Source organism: Natrix helvetica (genome assembly GCF_964273705.1).
Source record: "Natrix helvetica genome assembly, chromosome: 1".
Taxonomy (NCBI): Eukaryota; Metazoa; Chordata; class Lepidosauria; order Squamata; family Natricidae; genus Natrix; species Natrix helvetica.
In genome coordinates this window covers 73943622-73958241 of record NC_138548.1, presented here as the reverse complement: position 1 = coordinate 73958241, position 14620 = coordinate 73943622, and the positions used below count along the sequence as shown (strand labels likewise).

The 14620-nt window shown below is 36.5% G+C and overlaps 1 protein-coding gene across 1 annotated transcript; it reads left to right on the top strand.

The window, feature by feature from the left end:
- Positions 1 to 1358: 1358 nt before the first annotated feature.
- DCAF4 (DDB1 and CUL4 associated factor 4) lies at positions 1359 to 14120 on the top strand. Its single transcript, XM_081939666.1, has 14 exons — positions 1359 to 1591; positions 4710 to 4821; positions 6183 to 6283; positions 7031 to 7188; positions 7473 to 7555; positions 8238 to 8346; positions 8761 to 8904; positions 10242 to 10291; positions 11010 to 11089; positions 11984 to 12079; positions 12153 to 12250; positions 12782 to 12958; positions 13058 to 13172; positions 13748 to 14120. The coding sequence occupies exons 2-14, from the start codon at positions 4712 to 4714 to the stop codon at positions 13999 to 14001; spliced, it is 1575 nt and encodes a 524-aa protein (XP_081795792.1). The 5' UTR covers positions 1359 to 1591; positions 4710 to 4711; the 3' UTR covers positions 14002 to 14120.
- The last annotated feature ends 500 nt before the right edge of the window (positions 14121 to 14620 follow it).

Here is a 14620-nt window from a genome sequence, read left to right as displayed (position 1 = left end):
ACTGGGCCCTATCCAACAAAATGCAATTCAGTGGTGAGAAAAGGAAGATTTTACATTTAGGCAAGAAAAAGCAAATGCACAAAGTATAGAATAAGCAGTACCTGGCTCAACAGCCGTAACTGTGAGGGGGATCTAGGAGTCCTAGTGGACAACCACTTAAATATGAGCCAGCAGTGTGCGGCAACTGGCAAAAAAGCCAACGCAGTCTTAGGCTGAATCAACAGAGGTATAATATGAAAATTACATGAGGTGTTAGGTACTGCTGTATACTGCTTTGGTAAGACTACACTTGGAATATTGTGTCCAGTTTTGATCACCGCAACACCACAAAAAGATGATGAGATCCTAGAGTGCAAAGAACAAGAGCATTAGGAGGCTGGTGGCTAAAACATACGATAAATGGTTGCAGGAACTGGGCATGTCTAGTCTAATGAAGAGAAGATGAAAAACAGACTACTGGCTGCTCTTGAGGAGACAGTGGAATTAACACTGCTTTTTCTATTAGCCCAATTTATCTGGCTTGTTTCCAAGTGCTTTATAAGTAAACCTACATCACAGAAATAGCAAGGCTCTTCTATATTATTTCTTGCAAGGAAACAGACTTTATGACAACTCTGCCACCAAACTCTGCTACCTCATAAATCCAAAATGTTTGAAGTGCCCAGCAATAAATACAGAATACCAGAGTTGGAAGGGACCTTAGAGGTCTTCTAGTCCAACTCCCTGATCAGGCAGGTAGCCCTATATATTTCAGACAAATGGTTGTCCAATCGCTTCTTTAAAAATCTCCCCTTCTTCAAAAGGCCAGTGAGAACTGGATGACCATAGATTCCTTCTGCAGTTTCCCTTATTCACTTGGTAGGGTTTTTATTCATGTCCTTAAAACAGAAGTCATGCACCAATATCGATAGCTCCCAAACTGATCTTCTCAACTGATTTTTTAAAAGAAAATGTATATTTCACCTCTACAATTCTGACAGGTTCGTCCTCTAACCCAGGGGTCTCCAACCTTGACAACTTTAAGACTTGTGGACTTCAACTCCCAGAATTCCTGGGAGCAAAGCTGCTGAGGCTGAGGAACTCTGGGAGTTGAAGTCCACAAGTCTTAAAGTGACCAAGGGCTAACCAGTGTTCCTCAACCTTGGCAACTTGAAGAGGGGTGGACTTCAATTCCCAGAATTCCCTAAACCACTGCGACAGAAATCCACACCTCAAGCCGAGGAGACTGAGAAATACCGTCATACTCTCTCACTCTCTCTCTCTGCTCTCGGAGCCGCGTCCGCACATTCTCCAATTAAAACCCCTCTCTCTCCCCGAGCGCCCCGCCTACTTATGTATGTGTTTAGTAAGTCCCCCCCCCCCTTTCCAAAGCCGGACACCGGCGTGACCCCAGATTCTTCAACGGGAGAGGGAATGAGGCCCACGTGACATCGGAAGCTTCTGTTTCCGCGTTGTGGTAAGAACGCGCGACGGGATAGGACGCCCGCTGTTGGCCAATTAAAATCCCAAAGGGGCTGAGAGGTGTGCTGGAAGAATCCGAGGACCAAACGAAGTCTTTAGCGGCGGGTTAGGCAAGCGGTTGGTGGCGAAGGTGAGGTTGTCGGCTGCTTCGCGACGGGAGAAAGAGGCAGGGCCTTCGTGGTGCCCAGTGGTGGCAGTTTAGATTGATGGGGAGAGCGGGAGGGCTCTTCTACGATTAAACAGCGAGGGAGGAGAGGGGCAGGCATTTCAGACGGCAGCATTTACACCCAGGAACCGGATTTGGGCGGCTGTTCAGAGGTAGCTTGCTTGAAGCAGAGGGCAGCCCCCCTTTCTCTTGGGAGGCTTTGAATTGCCCCGAGCAGACGATCTACCTAAAGGGCGATCTGCATAATTGCATGATTGTGGGAGTCACCTCGTTGACGCTCACATAACAAGCTCAATGCTTGGTAATTCTGCAGACACATCCATCTATTTTTCTTGGGAAAACATTAAACGTTTGCTATTGTGGATTCCTTGGTGCCCCTCTGAGCTTGGTTGTTTTCTTCCAGAGGGCTCATTACCAGCACCAAAGATAAGATCTTCTTCTATGCCTTGCCATCTGGGGTAGAGTTCCTGGCCATCTAGCTCCCCTTTCCATATTCCACTCTCTCCATTTCCAACCACACTTCATTCACCTTAGATATCAACAAATTTCTTGTCTTTGTGCTCGTTTTTCTCTTCCATTTTTAGGACTCTAGCCTCCACTTTTTCCAATTGAGATTCTTCATCATATTTTGCTGTTATATGCTCTATGTTTTCCAGTTTCTCCTCAATTCTCTCTGATACTTCTAGGAGTTTTTGAATTCCAAACATTATCTCTTGCAACATTAAAGTTGCTTTTTGATGTTGATATTGTACCATTCTTTCAACTGGTAAACCCTGCCACTCTGGCTTTCAAAGCTTTCTATTAAATTAATCACAAATTCATTTATAATCTCTCACAATAAGACCTTGTTTTCACTTTTCTCCAGCTGCAATAAGGTTCAAAAGAACACCTGCATAAACACTCCGTGCTCTTCTTATCACTCTCTGTAAACAAGCTGCAAGGTCTTAAATCGCACAGTTGAAATGATCAAAGAGAGAAGTGAAAGTACAATATTTCCAAGGCTCAAACCTCCAGCCTCCAAGTGGCAGTGTTGCTTCCTTTCCCCCTAATGTTACAAGCCTCTTTGTCCTTTTGTATCTTTTTTGTATTCCAGGTTTAAAAGAAGTAAAATTCTTAAATGAGGCAAAATAGAAAAAGGAAAAAAACTCATATAGAAATTTTTAAAAAAGGGTTTCAATCCGTAGGTTACAAAAATAAAAAAGTAGAAAAATAAAAACTAATCTGTTCACTTTAAAAAGCATTGCGCAAATTCCATCCATAAAGTAGAATTTAGAAAGAAAGATAACACACTGTCTAATGCAATCCAATGTAGCTTAGTTTCACCGCTTATTTCTTCTGTTCTCAAATTTAATTTAGCTTTAAGGGTTTTTGGGGCAGTCTCTTTTAAAACAGTAAAATTTCCTCACCAGCTGCACACACTTTCCCTTTCCTTCCATTCCGAAGCTGTCCCAACTTCATCAGCTTGTGGCTGCGCTTTTGTCGCCAGCTAGAAGAACTTCTCTTGGATCAATCAGGGACTTTGCGGGGTTCCTGAGATCAGCAAGATTCTTCCCAATCACCATCTCTGCGGGACGGTTTAGGTCTATACGGACCATCCAGCGGCAAAAGTATTGACTGCGATCTCGGGACTTCGAGATCGCAAGTCGTGTCATTGCGATATCAGCTCCTCCTCCCTCTGAGCTTGTTATGTTAGCGTCTTTGATTATGTTTTTTGTTAACCATCTTCCTTGAACTTTGAAGCACTTTGGGATAAGAAAGGCTAGATGTAGAGGAAACTCAGAATCAAAAAATCTTTAAGCCCTAAAGTCTGTGGATGATTGTATGGTAGTCCCTTTCTGCGTGAGCTAACTAAGCAGATTGTTTTTAAAAATAAAATGAGGACGTGGAAATCCTTGGAGGCAATTGGGGCAGAGTAGTAATGTGAAGAGAATAGCCTAAATCACTGCAGATAAAAACTGCCATGCTAAACAGTATCTTGATGTTTTATCCCCCTAAAGCTAGCATTTGCAGAAGTTCAAATTTAACAAATTCAAAAAAGTCAGATCACTACCTTTCAGTAACTTGTAGCTCCTATACTGAGTTTACCTGGGCTCAAAACAGATTCAGTCCTAGTAGTTACAGTAGTTTTTGGATTGGGGGCAATAGGGTCATATCAAATTGTAGGCTAGACTGAGAAGTAAAAAACAATAATCTATTTACTGTTGTGGAAAAAAAGGTGTATCTGTGTCCATTGTCACTGTATATAGTGACAATGACTTAAGTTTGACTTTTCTTCCTGTACTTTTTCCTGTACATAAATTTATTGAAAATGAAATGTTTCTAAGATGGACTATTTGTGTATAATTCTTGAATATGGTGTAGACTTGGGTTAAACTTGTACAAAGAAAGGATCAATTTGATGAACTTGTTTACGAACTGGTGGACAATTTGTGCCTAATTAAGACTTTTGTATGTAGCATGGAACAATTTATCCCGTCCATGTTAGATTTGCAGATCAGGGTGGTGGCCACCAGTTATTTATACATCCCTGCGGCCCATTCGCTCACACAGAGAGGGTCTCCTCCGGGTGCTGTCCTCTAGAGATTGTCAGAGGGCGGTGCCCAGGAGTAGGTCCTTCTCTGTGGCGGGCCCTACCCTTTGGAACGACCTCCTCCCAGACATTAGAACAACAACCGATCTCCGCTCCTTCCGCAGTAAACTGAAGACCCACCTGTTTCGGCTAGCCGGCCTGGCATAACTCGACAACTTATCCACCCCTAGGTCATTTTTAATTGTTAATTTTAGTTTTTAAACTATTAATGTTATTGAGGTTTTAACCTTTTTCAGCATTGTAATTATTTATTTATTTTTTACCTCCTCTGTATGACACTGTGTTGACTGTTGCTTGTGTGCGTCGCCCCGAGTCCCTGTGGGGAGAGGGGGCGACTAATAAGTTTAAATAAATAAATAATAAATAAATAAATAATATTTTTTAAAAAAATACTTAACTGCACATGCGTATTTATTTTTCTGATAGATTATTGAATTCCAATATTACTCAAAAAGCTTAAGTTATATTTTAAAGTATCTGTATTCATTGCAGAGATGAAGAGAAATCGATGGCGAGGTAGAAGAAATCATGTCCAGCATAATCATAGACGGATATGTAATGGGCAGCCTTACACGGTATTCCACCATCGGCATTCTACTGAAAGGCAAGTATTTATTTTTGGCTTTTTAAAAATGTATTTCAAAAAGAGTAGATTATTTAAAAGTTGGGTGCCAGAAGTTGATGAAAAGAAAATCATCTTGATTATACTGTATGGGTTGCTGTTTACTATAAATACTTTGCTACTTTTAAGGTAATATATCACATCCTTTTACTGTAGTACTTGGAACATTTTATTTATCGGTTTTATTATTACCCATTGAGATAGTCCTTAAGAAATGCTGATACATTCAGCTTGTGAATTTCAGCTATATATTAAGGTTACTTCCTTTCTTTTTCACTGTAGCACCTGAAAGGAATTGCTGTGCCATCATCACTCTTCTCTGATTTAAGAAGACATGACAGAGAGCTTTTATGGGCACAGTGGTAAACCCTCTTCTAAATGCTAACCACTGTCATAAACATATATGGCAGACACCAAGAATTCTATTAATTATAGATTTCTCCTGCAGTTCCAAGATTCCCTAGTCCAGTGTTGGTGAACCTTTTCGGCACTGAGTGAGAGAGTAGGTAGGTAGGTAGATAGAGGGATAGAGAGAGAAAGAGAGAAATACAGTAGGTAGGTAGGGAGAGAGCAAGAGTAGGTAGGTAGGGAGATATTTCCAGGTGTATTTATCCATGAGCTGGAGAAGAAAATAGATGACAACCTGCAGCACCTAAGACTTGTTTCTGCTGGCACAGATCAATGTAATTATCATCAACTACTCTAATTAAACAGCTTTCCGAAAGGGGGGAAAAAGTTTTTGCACTCTGCAAACCTCCCCAAAATGGCCCGTTTTTCATGAAAACAGGCCCATTTTTTTCAAATAAAAGGCATGAATAGCCTTGGGGGGGCTTGTAGAGTGCTCCTGGAGGTGGGGGGGGGGCAAAACGAGCAAAAAACACCCAATTTTTCACAAAAACGGGCCGTTTTTTTGTCAAAAAAATTGCATGCATAATCTTATGGAGGCTTATAGAGTGCTGATGGGGGCTGGGGGCGGGCAAAAAACGGCCCATTTGTTGCTAATTTCTGCCCTCCCCAACCCCCAGGAGCTGTCTGAAAGCCTCCATAAGGGTATGCACGGCCATTTTGGTGAAGGGGCGGGGCTTCGGGAGGCAAAAAAATGCTGTATTCGATGTATAAGACACACTCAGATTTTCAGCCTCTTTTTTGAGGAAAAAAGGTGTGTCTTATACTCTGAAAAATACAGTAGTTCAATTACTGTATATAGATACAGTAATGGAATTTTTAACAGCATTTTCTCCTTTTTGTAAACTTAGCCCTTTAAGTATTTTTGTATTTGACAATTGCTTCGTTATTTATTTATCTACTATCTTTTTAATTCTTTCTTTTTCACACATTCATAGGCCTGAACAAAGAGAATTGCAAAGCTTGCAGAACTCAGGTAGAGGCCAAGCTGAATCATCATCTGCATCTTCCCATTCATGCCAAAGTTCTTCAGTTCCAGGTAGGTTCCTAGTACTTCCATAGGTTTGAGCCAAAGAAAAGTCATTAAACTTTTCAAAGCATGACTTTCCTTTGTGGTTAAAAAATAAATTAATTTTCAAAGTGACAAATTATATGGATAAATAGAAAATAACTGTTCTTAGTAAAAAATTCCTTTTTTTCCAAGTATTAACATAGGAAGACAGTTTTTCACATAATCTACAGTTTATATTTTTTCCTCTTCTCTCAGACTGTAATTGTTAAGACAATTTTATAAAATAGCTCTGATGCAAATATTTTGCTAATTGCAGAAAATGTGTGTGCCTGACATAACTACCATAACTGGTTAGTTCTGGGGCTTCTGAATATTTTGAGAAAAATATACAGTATAAGCATGGAATAGTTGCTTTTTGGTGAGGAGAGTGTGTTAGCTAACTTTTACATAAAATTTATTATTTTTAAAAGTTTTAGAATAACCATTGCTGTTTAGCTTGCTGAATTTTATTTTGAGTTATTTTAATCTTGCTGGTGTAAATGATTCATATCCTTTATCATGTTTCTCCACAGTGATCTAGATGTTCAGACTGGATTTTTATTATTATTTTAGTAGGCATGCTTATTTGTAGTGTAGCAAACAAGAGCAACTTCTTTGGCTTGAACTGGAAGTATGAAGTTTCTTATTCCAGATCCTAAAACCAGAATACTGTGTAAGTTATGAAGAAGTTGAAGGAGCTTTCTAATAATAGGATCTGTCATTCTCTTTTTTAAGAATTACCAGGATTTTATTATGATCCTGAAAAGAATCGCTATTTTCGCTTACTTCCTGGGCATAACAACTGCAATCCTCTCACCAAGGAGAGTATTCATCAGAAAGAGATGGAAAGGCAAAGGTTAAAACTTTTAAAAGAGGATGAGAAAATAATAAAGGTAAGGTTGAATTACAGTCACACACTGATAACATTTAGTTAAAGCCTTCCATCTCATTAAAATTAGTTTTGTGATACATTGTGGCCTTGTCTTTATTTTCATCTGAATTTCATTATAAATCTTTGTGATAATAACAGTAATTAATAGTTAATTATTGGTTTTACCATAGTAAAGGGGTCTACCATTGTATAAAATCCATTCAATTTTTGGATATTAAAATGGTAGCCGCACATGATTTAATCTGAACAAGAAACATGATTTTGTTTTTTTATTGTTTTCAACAGAAAACACCCAGATCTGGGCTAAACTCTTCAATTATCTTACGCAAGAAACAATTAGGTTTCTATAGTTCTATCACTTATTGCAGGTAAGATATTTTAAAATGTGTTTATGTTGCAGAGCTTTTATACTATAGTGTTGATCTGTAGAAAATAGCCCCCATTTGCTAGACAAAAACCTAGTACCAGGTGCCTATTTACTGGAGACAGTATTTTTATCCTGATTTACGTATTTTGACAGTGTTATTAAATTCCCCAATCTATATAGACTCTCAGCACTATACAATATTTTAAGTATAATACATTTTTAAAAAATCAATTGAAATAGTAATACTTATAAGAAGATCACCCAAAGTGTAAGTCAAAAGCACACTGTATCAGTACCCTTAACTTGCTTCCTGAGGTTAGAATGAATCGGGGCCACATGTAGAGACAGGCATAAAATGTTTGATGCAGTCAGGTCTACCATGCTCTTCCCTGAATGGATACATTACAGAAAGTGTAAACCTATAGATATTTATCTTTGTAGTTATTAGGTTTTTCTTTACCTTTGATCAGTTAATGTTATTTTAAAACATCCCATATACATCTAATACTCATATAAAAATTAACTTCAATCAAATAGTCTGGTTAGAACTTACACAAGAATAAACAGGGTTAGATATTTTTGAGCATTTGAATACTGCCTTTTAGCTAAGTAATAGTGTCTATTGACATTCAATTTCAATTTTTTACTTACTTAACTTTTCCCTTTTTTGCCTTCTTATGTAGGCTGATTCATGAATTAAAGGTGAATTGCATGCAGAGAAGGAAATTAGAAATTGAGAACCTCAATTCTTCATTGTTGCTTTCTGGAAGCAACAATTTTAAACTAATTGTGGTATGTTGGCAAATTTGTTGATTTTAATTTTTTATTATGTATTTATTTTAACTCAGATTACAAATTTATGGAATGGTATGCTGCTTAGAGTCAGTTGAGCAGAGCAACCTATAAGCCCAATAAACAATATTTATATTAAGGTTTTATGTTTGATTTTATGTTAAGGATGTTTTTTCTTGTAGATATCCTCTTAAATATTTTTACAAATTCTTTTAAGAAACATTTGGAAGAATGCAACAGCTAAGTAGAATAGGACTGTGAAATAGGAGAAAAATTTGACATGTGCTAAACTATGACATTTGGGTACATTAACTATTTAAAGGGAATACAATTCTCCATCATTGAACATCAGTGGGTGTGCCTTCCAAGAAAAACTGGAGTACACCATTGTAGAATAATTCACATCTTTTGCAGGCAGACACTGCCGCCGAGAGAATAATCACTGTAAATGATGCAGAACGAGGAGGATATAAATATGGAATTGTCAACCTCCGTGGTTTGGGAAAGAATTCTCTTACCGTAGAGACGTATGATAACCCATGCTTCACAAATCGCAAGGTATTCTTGTCCTGCAGTCACTCATATCTTTTGATCACATAAATTATAATCTTGTGGTTAATGTTTTCTTTGATAAACATTCTAGTTGATGGTTTTAGTTAAATAATATTTGGTTGATTTTACAAAATGAATGTTAAATGAGTTTTAAAAGGAAACAATGCAGAATAATTTAAGAGTTGAAAATGGTAAGTATAGCACCCAAAAGGAATTAATTCAACTTTCGTGATAGTTTTTATAAAATCCAGTACAACTCCTGAGTTGGATAAATTCTTCGTAAAAAAGCCCAAACATATTTGGGAGTTCTCTTGGCTGATACCCCAGAGTGTTTTCCACCACTTTGAGCTGATGCACCTCAGTTATCCTACTATAACGAATAGCCTAATCAGTCTTAGGCGATTCATTATATGTGGATTGCTTCAGAATTTGTAGTTCAGAATATGTTGCTGTTGCAGTGTTCTAGATGTTTGAGAACCCATTTCTTTTCTTTCTAAGTAACTGTAGTAGTTCCTGATTGATTTTCCAGCCCCTGTTCAAAGCCCAGGGGCTCATGGCTTCACCATGCAGAGCCAAGCTATCTCATGATTTTCTTCTCTCCATTTGGCCCTACTGAGGTCAGTGTAGATTCTCTAAATACCCCCACTAGATGTACATAAAGTGAAAGGGCTTTCCAAAGTACACTTCGGTAAGGGCATCGTTTTGGGATACAGTTGTTTTTACTGATGTTTTGATGATACGTAAATATTCTGTTATTTTAGGCATTTATTATTTCCATTGATGTTTCTCTTTAGGGTTTTGAAAATTTTAATTATTTTATTATATTTATAACCCTGTAGTGTTTTTGAAAAACAGGATATAAATGTCTTTTTAAAAATACTGAGCAGTTTTCTAGCAAACAATTAAAATAAATATCAATGATTCATGCTTTGAACTAATATATTCTGAAATGCCATAGAATTGCTGCTATGTGGATAGCAGTTCCACCCCTGCCTGTAAAAATCAGACTTTTCCCCCAGGTAGGTTTTATGAGCCTATTTTGATATGTTTTTCTGGTTATCTGAATATTACAATCTGTTTTAATATATTTTTATTTTATTTTTGTTGGTTTGTTCTTTGTTTAGTTTGAAATGTATAAAGATTTAAGAACATACAGTATTTACTGAGGCCTACATAGTCCTTAATGACGTATTCCTGTGTTTCTATACGGTTACTTTCATTCCAAAGTATTAATCTCCTATTAAATTTTTGTGTCTTTCTAGTTTTTTAGTACTTGCTGCATTCTTCTCATTTAATTTTCCCTATTTTGCTCTAATAGGCGTATTTGTCTTTTATTTTCCAAGGTGAATTCTGTATGCTGGGCCTCTTTGAGACATCAGGATTCTCATGTTTTATATCCTTGTTATTAAATAAAATTTGTCTAAGTTCAGGTTCATTACAAAACTATTGCACAGCGTAACTTGGTTTCTTAAAAACTAAAAACCAACACTGTAAGGTTTCTTGATTACATTAAATCTTTCTGGATTGAGGCTGTAGCAAAAGGAAATGAGAAAATACTTGTTGAATCATATGCAGCTACTTATTCTTGATTTGAAAGTTGAAAAGTATTAAAGTTACTATTTGATGAGAAGGCTTGGAACTGCAGACTAATTTGAAGTCAAGATCATATCTGCCACAAAGTGTAGCACTTCTGTAAAATCCTACATTAAAAACAAAAACATATTTTTGCTATTTTAGGGTTTGTAAACCAGATTAAGAAATGCTGATTTTAGCCTTTGTTTACCCTCCTTTATGGACAAAAGAGGAAAAATATTTTTCCCCCATTTTGTTAAAAAGAGAGGGATGAAATTTTAATTGTGTCAAAAACTGCCCAGAATCTTTAAGATGAACAGTGTAGCCATTGCAATAAACCATTAAAACCAGAGAATGGAAGCATTAGTTTCAGTGAATGAATATTTTTACTGTATGATTTAATATAGTCTGAACAAGATTTTATCAGCGTTTTCGTTGCAGAGGTTGATCTACTGTGCATCTTAGTCTGATGTTACGTTACTCACTTTGTTTTTGTGCACGCTCTTTGTATCTATAATATCCTTAACGGCATTTTTCAAGTTGTGCCTCATGTGTGCTGCAGAAAATCTAGGGTGTGCCAGTCTGCTCCCAGCTTCCTTCTTTAGCAGCTCTAACACAGGTATTCCATATTTGTTTGAGGATGGAACGAAAAGGAAGAGCTTGTTATTATATAGGCAGCTATATAAATGTTTTAAATATATCAATAAATGCTTATATATCTCTTTAAGAGAATGTTGTTTCTGCTGCGGCTCCATTAATTCCTACTCATATAGGTATATATATTTTTGATCCATGAGAATATTAACAGGGAACTGAAATTTGAAAACAATTTTTTTCTTACAAAATAAGAGGTATTTTCCATGGAAAATGTATTTGAACTACTTCTGTTGATGTGAGAGAAATAGGATAAAATACAATAATATTGTTCGAGAAGGAAAATATGAACATTTTTTTGCTAAACAATGTACACATATTGTAAGAGCTTGGATTTCTATCTCAGGTTACGGATATAGAAACTGGTAAAGCCCAACATTAGTAAAAATCATAAAAAAATAAACACATTAAAGAGACATGATTTAACCAAGATATTGGGACAAAAATTACTCTTTAATGATACTGAAACATTACATTTAGAAAAGCTAATTATTAGTTTTTTCACACAAAACGTTAACTATCGTGATATGTGTAATATCTGAAGCGTTTTTAATGCGAGGCATTCATATAAACACCTCTCCCTCTAAATAGAAAATTTGCCCACATTCTAAGAATTATCACTTGCATTCTTTACAACTTTATTTATGCATTAAATTTCTATGCTACCCATTTCCCCTACAAGATGACTCTGCAAATTACAAACAATATAATTGCTTCATTTTAAAAACATATTGTTTCAAGTATTGCTGTATTTTCCACTGAAAGAATTACATAATGTTCAGAAATGACATGACATAGGTTTGTATGGAGCATATTTCCAACTTCATGGTGGCGTTTAATATCTTCCTATTCATTTTAGCAATTGAACGTGGAATGTCATGGAGGTTCAACATCTCCACAGCCTGGTCTTGTGCCTGGTGTCATAATCCTCAGGCTAATAACTGCTTTAGCACAGGTTAGTAATTCATATTTCCACTATGGTGTTGTCTTATTATACACTTGTCACTTAACATTTTTGTTTGTCTTAGGTTTAAATCAACGAATCATTGTTACTAATGCAGTGACTGGGCATCATCAAACATTTATTACCAACAGTGATGTTCTAGCACAGCAATTTGCCACCCAGGTAGGAGAGGCTATCAGCTTGATATACGTATATTCACCAGAATTTAATACTGGCAGGACATAATAAGGGCACGAGAGGACAGAAACAGATGAACTGCTAGAACATAATGGCTGTTTAAATTTGTTGGAATGGCATGCCAGGAAAAACAAACTGTAGCCTATTATTCAGATAATCACATAACATAATGTCACTAATGCTGAATATGTGATCACTAGATAATATGCTGCTAAACTAAATCACTTTTTGCTAGACAACCAATTTGGAACACGTAATAAAAATACATGATACAGCTGAATTTAAACCTTGCTCTCTTTCTTTAGCTGCTTGCATCATCACTACCTTGGCTGTCATTTGGAGAAAATAGAATTACTGAGCTCATTATTTATATTATGATTTACATATTATTAGAATTAACAACCCATTATGTGCTTCTGTAGCCTTAAAAAGAATCCAGTATGATTAAAGACTGAAAGTTGTTTTTGAGGATGGATTTAGTTGAAAATGTTTTCATTTCTTCCTTGGCTTTTGTAGTCTCCAGTTTTATATAATGGTTGTCGTTCAGGGGAGATTTTCAGTATTGATGTCCGTCAATGCAACCATAAAGGGCAAAAATGGAAAGCTGGCCAATTTTTCCATGACTCGGCAGTCACCTCTGTTAATCTCCTGAAAAGTGAGCAGTATCTCATGGCTGCAGATATGTTAGGCCAGGTAGGATTTTTTTTTTTAAAAAAAATAAAATTTCCCTGATAATAGTATCTTCTACTTAAAATAGAGTTATATTAGTTCTGTTACTTTGATCACTTGCAGATAAAGCTCTGGGACCTGAGGAAACTAAAATGTGTAAAAGAATATAGCGGTCATAAAAATGAGCATACTATTCTTCCTTTGCACATCAATGAGGAGGAAGGGCTTCTTTCAGCAGGTATGGTGTTGTTGGTCATAGACTGTATTTATTATTACATAATAAACAGGCAGGGCGCATGTATACAAAATGAAATTGGCCTGAGAACAAACCAAAGACTCTGGAAGCAGCATTTATTGCTTTCTAACTTTTAAGCATTAGACAAAATGAAAATAGTACCTAACTGGCTTTAATAATATGCTAGAGATAATGATCCAGATTTCAGGAAAACTACTGTTCTCTAAAGAGGTTAGTTTTTCTCCTACAAATTTGCATATCTCTTTTCACATATATTGCTGGGTTGATTAGAATTGCTATTACCCAAATTTATCTACTAACTCAATGGCAGAAGACAAACCATTCTGTTCTCCATCTGGGGCAACATATATGATCTGCTCCCTCCAAGTTGTCAGTCTGTATGGCCATTTAATCCATTTTCATTGCCACCAGCCACCTTTACCAAAACCTATAGCAAGCATTCTAATTTGCGAAAGGCGGTGGATGAAGAACTTACAAAGACAGTTTATTTGAAACGTCTGTAAATAGTCAAGTGTTACAATTTATGTTCATATTTCAATTGCTTTTTTTTCTCTTAGTGGGTCAAGACTGCTATACGCGAATTTGGAGTCTCCAGGATGCTCATTTGCTACGAACTATTCCATCTCCATCCCCATCCTCCAGAGATTCTATTCCAAGTGTGGTGTTCTCCTCACAGCTTGGAGGTGCCCGAGGTGTTCCTGGCTTGCTTATGGCAGTCAGACAAGATCTCTATTATTTCTCCTATAAGACAGATGATCCATATTGCCTGGATATTAAAGGCAGGGAATGTTCCACCTTGCATAGTGACTGAAAATAAGAATGATGGGTATAGTTGTGTTGCATAGTTGTGCTGTACTTCTCATAGTTAACATTCAAGACTTTTATGATTATATTTTTCAGTGTTTAAAATAAAACGGATTATGAATAGTGCACATTTTTCATTTTTGTTTTTCTTTTCATAGTAATTATTTACAAACTGAAACTCAAATTGCTGGTATTTCTAGAACTTCTAATACAGTTGCTAAAGCTTACAACTAAAGTGGAAGCAGATATGTTTCACCATTCAGATGGCAGAATATTTGAATGTTCCACAAATAGGTCTCAAAATCTTAAGAGTCCAGAGTAAGCTTTGCTACATTGATGCACATATTTTTCTGAGGTTTTCAAAGCCCATTATTATTTGAAGATTACGTAAAGCAGATAATTATAGTCAAGCATATTATTTGTGTAATATTGCCTTTAAAATGGTATTAACTGAGATGAGAAGCTTCTGGTTTTCAGTTAATGTAGGATAGCTTGAAAGAGATTTCCTCCAAAGCTTTCATTGTCTTGTTTTGCCACTGTTTTTTTTAACAACAGCTGTAAGCGTATTTCTGTTTGCCTGGTTGGACTAGAAGACCCCCAAAATCCCTTTCAACTGTTATTCTATT

Coding starts and splice junctions, on each gene's coding strand:
- DCAF4 (XM_081939666.1), top strand. CDS start 4,712: ATGAAGAGAAATCGATGGCGAGGTAGAAGAAATCATGTCCAGCATAAT. Junction 6,284..7,030: donor CCAAAGTTCTTCAGTTCCAG/GTAGGTTCCTAG, acceptor CTCTTTTTTAAG/AATTACCAGGATTTTATTAT. Junction 12,959..13,057: donor CTGCAGATATGTTAGGCCAG/GTAGGATTTTTT, acceptor GATCACTTGCAG/ATAAAGCTCTGGGACCTGAG.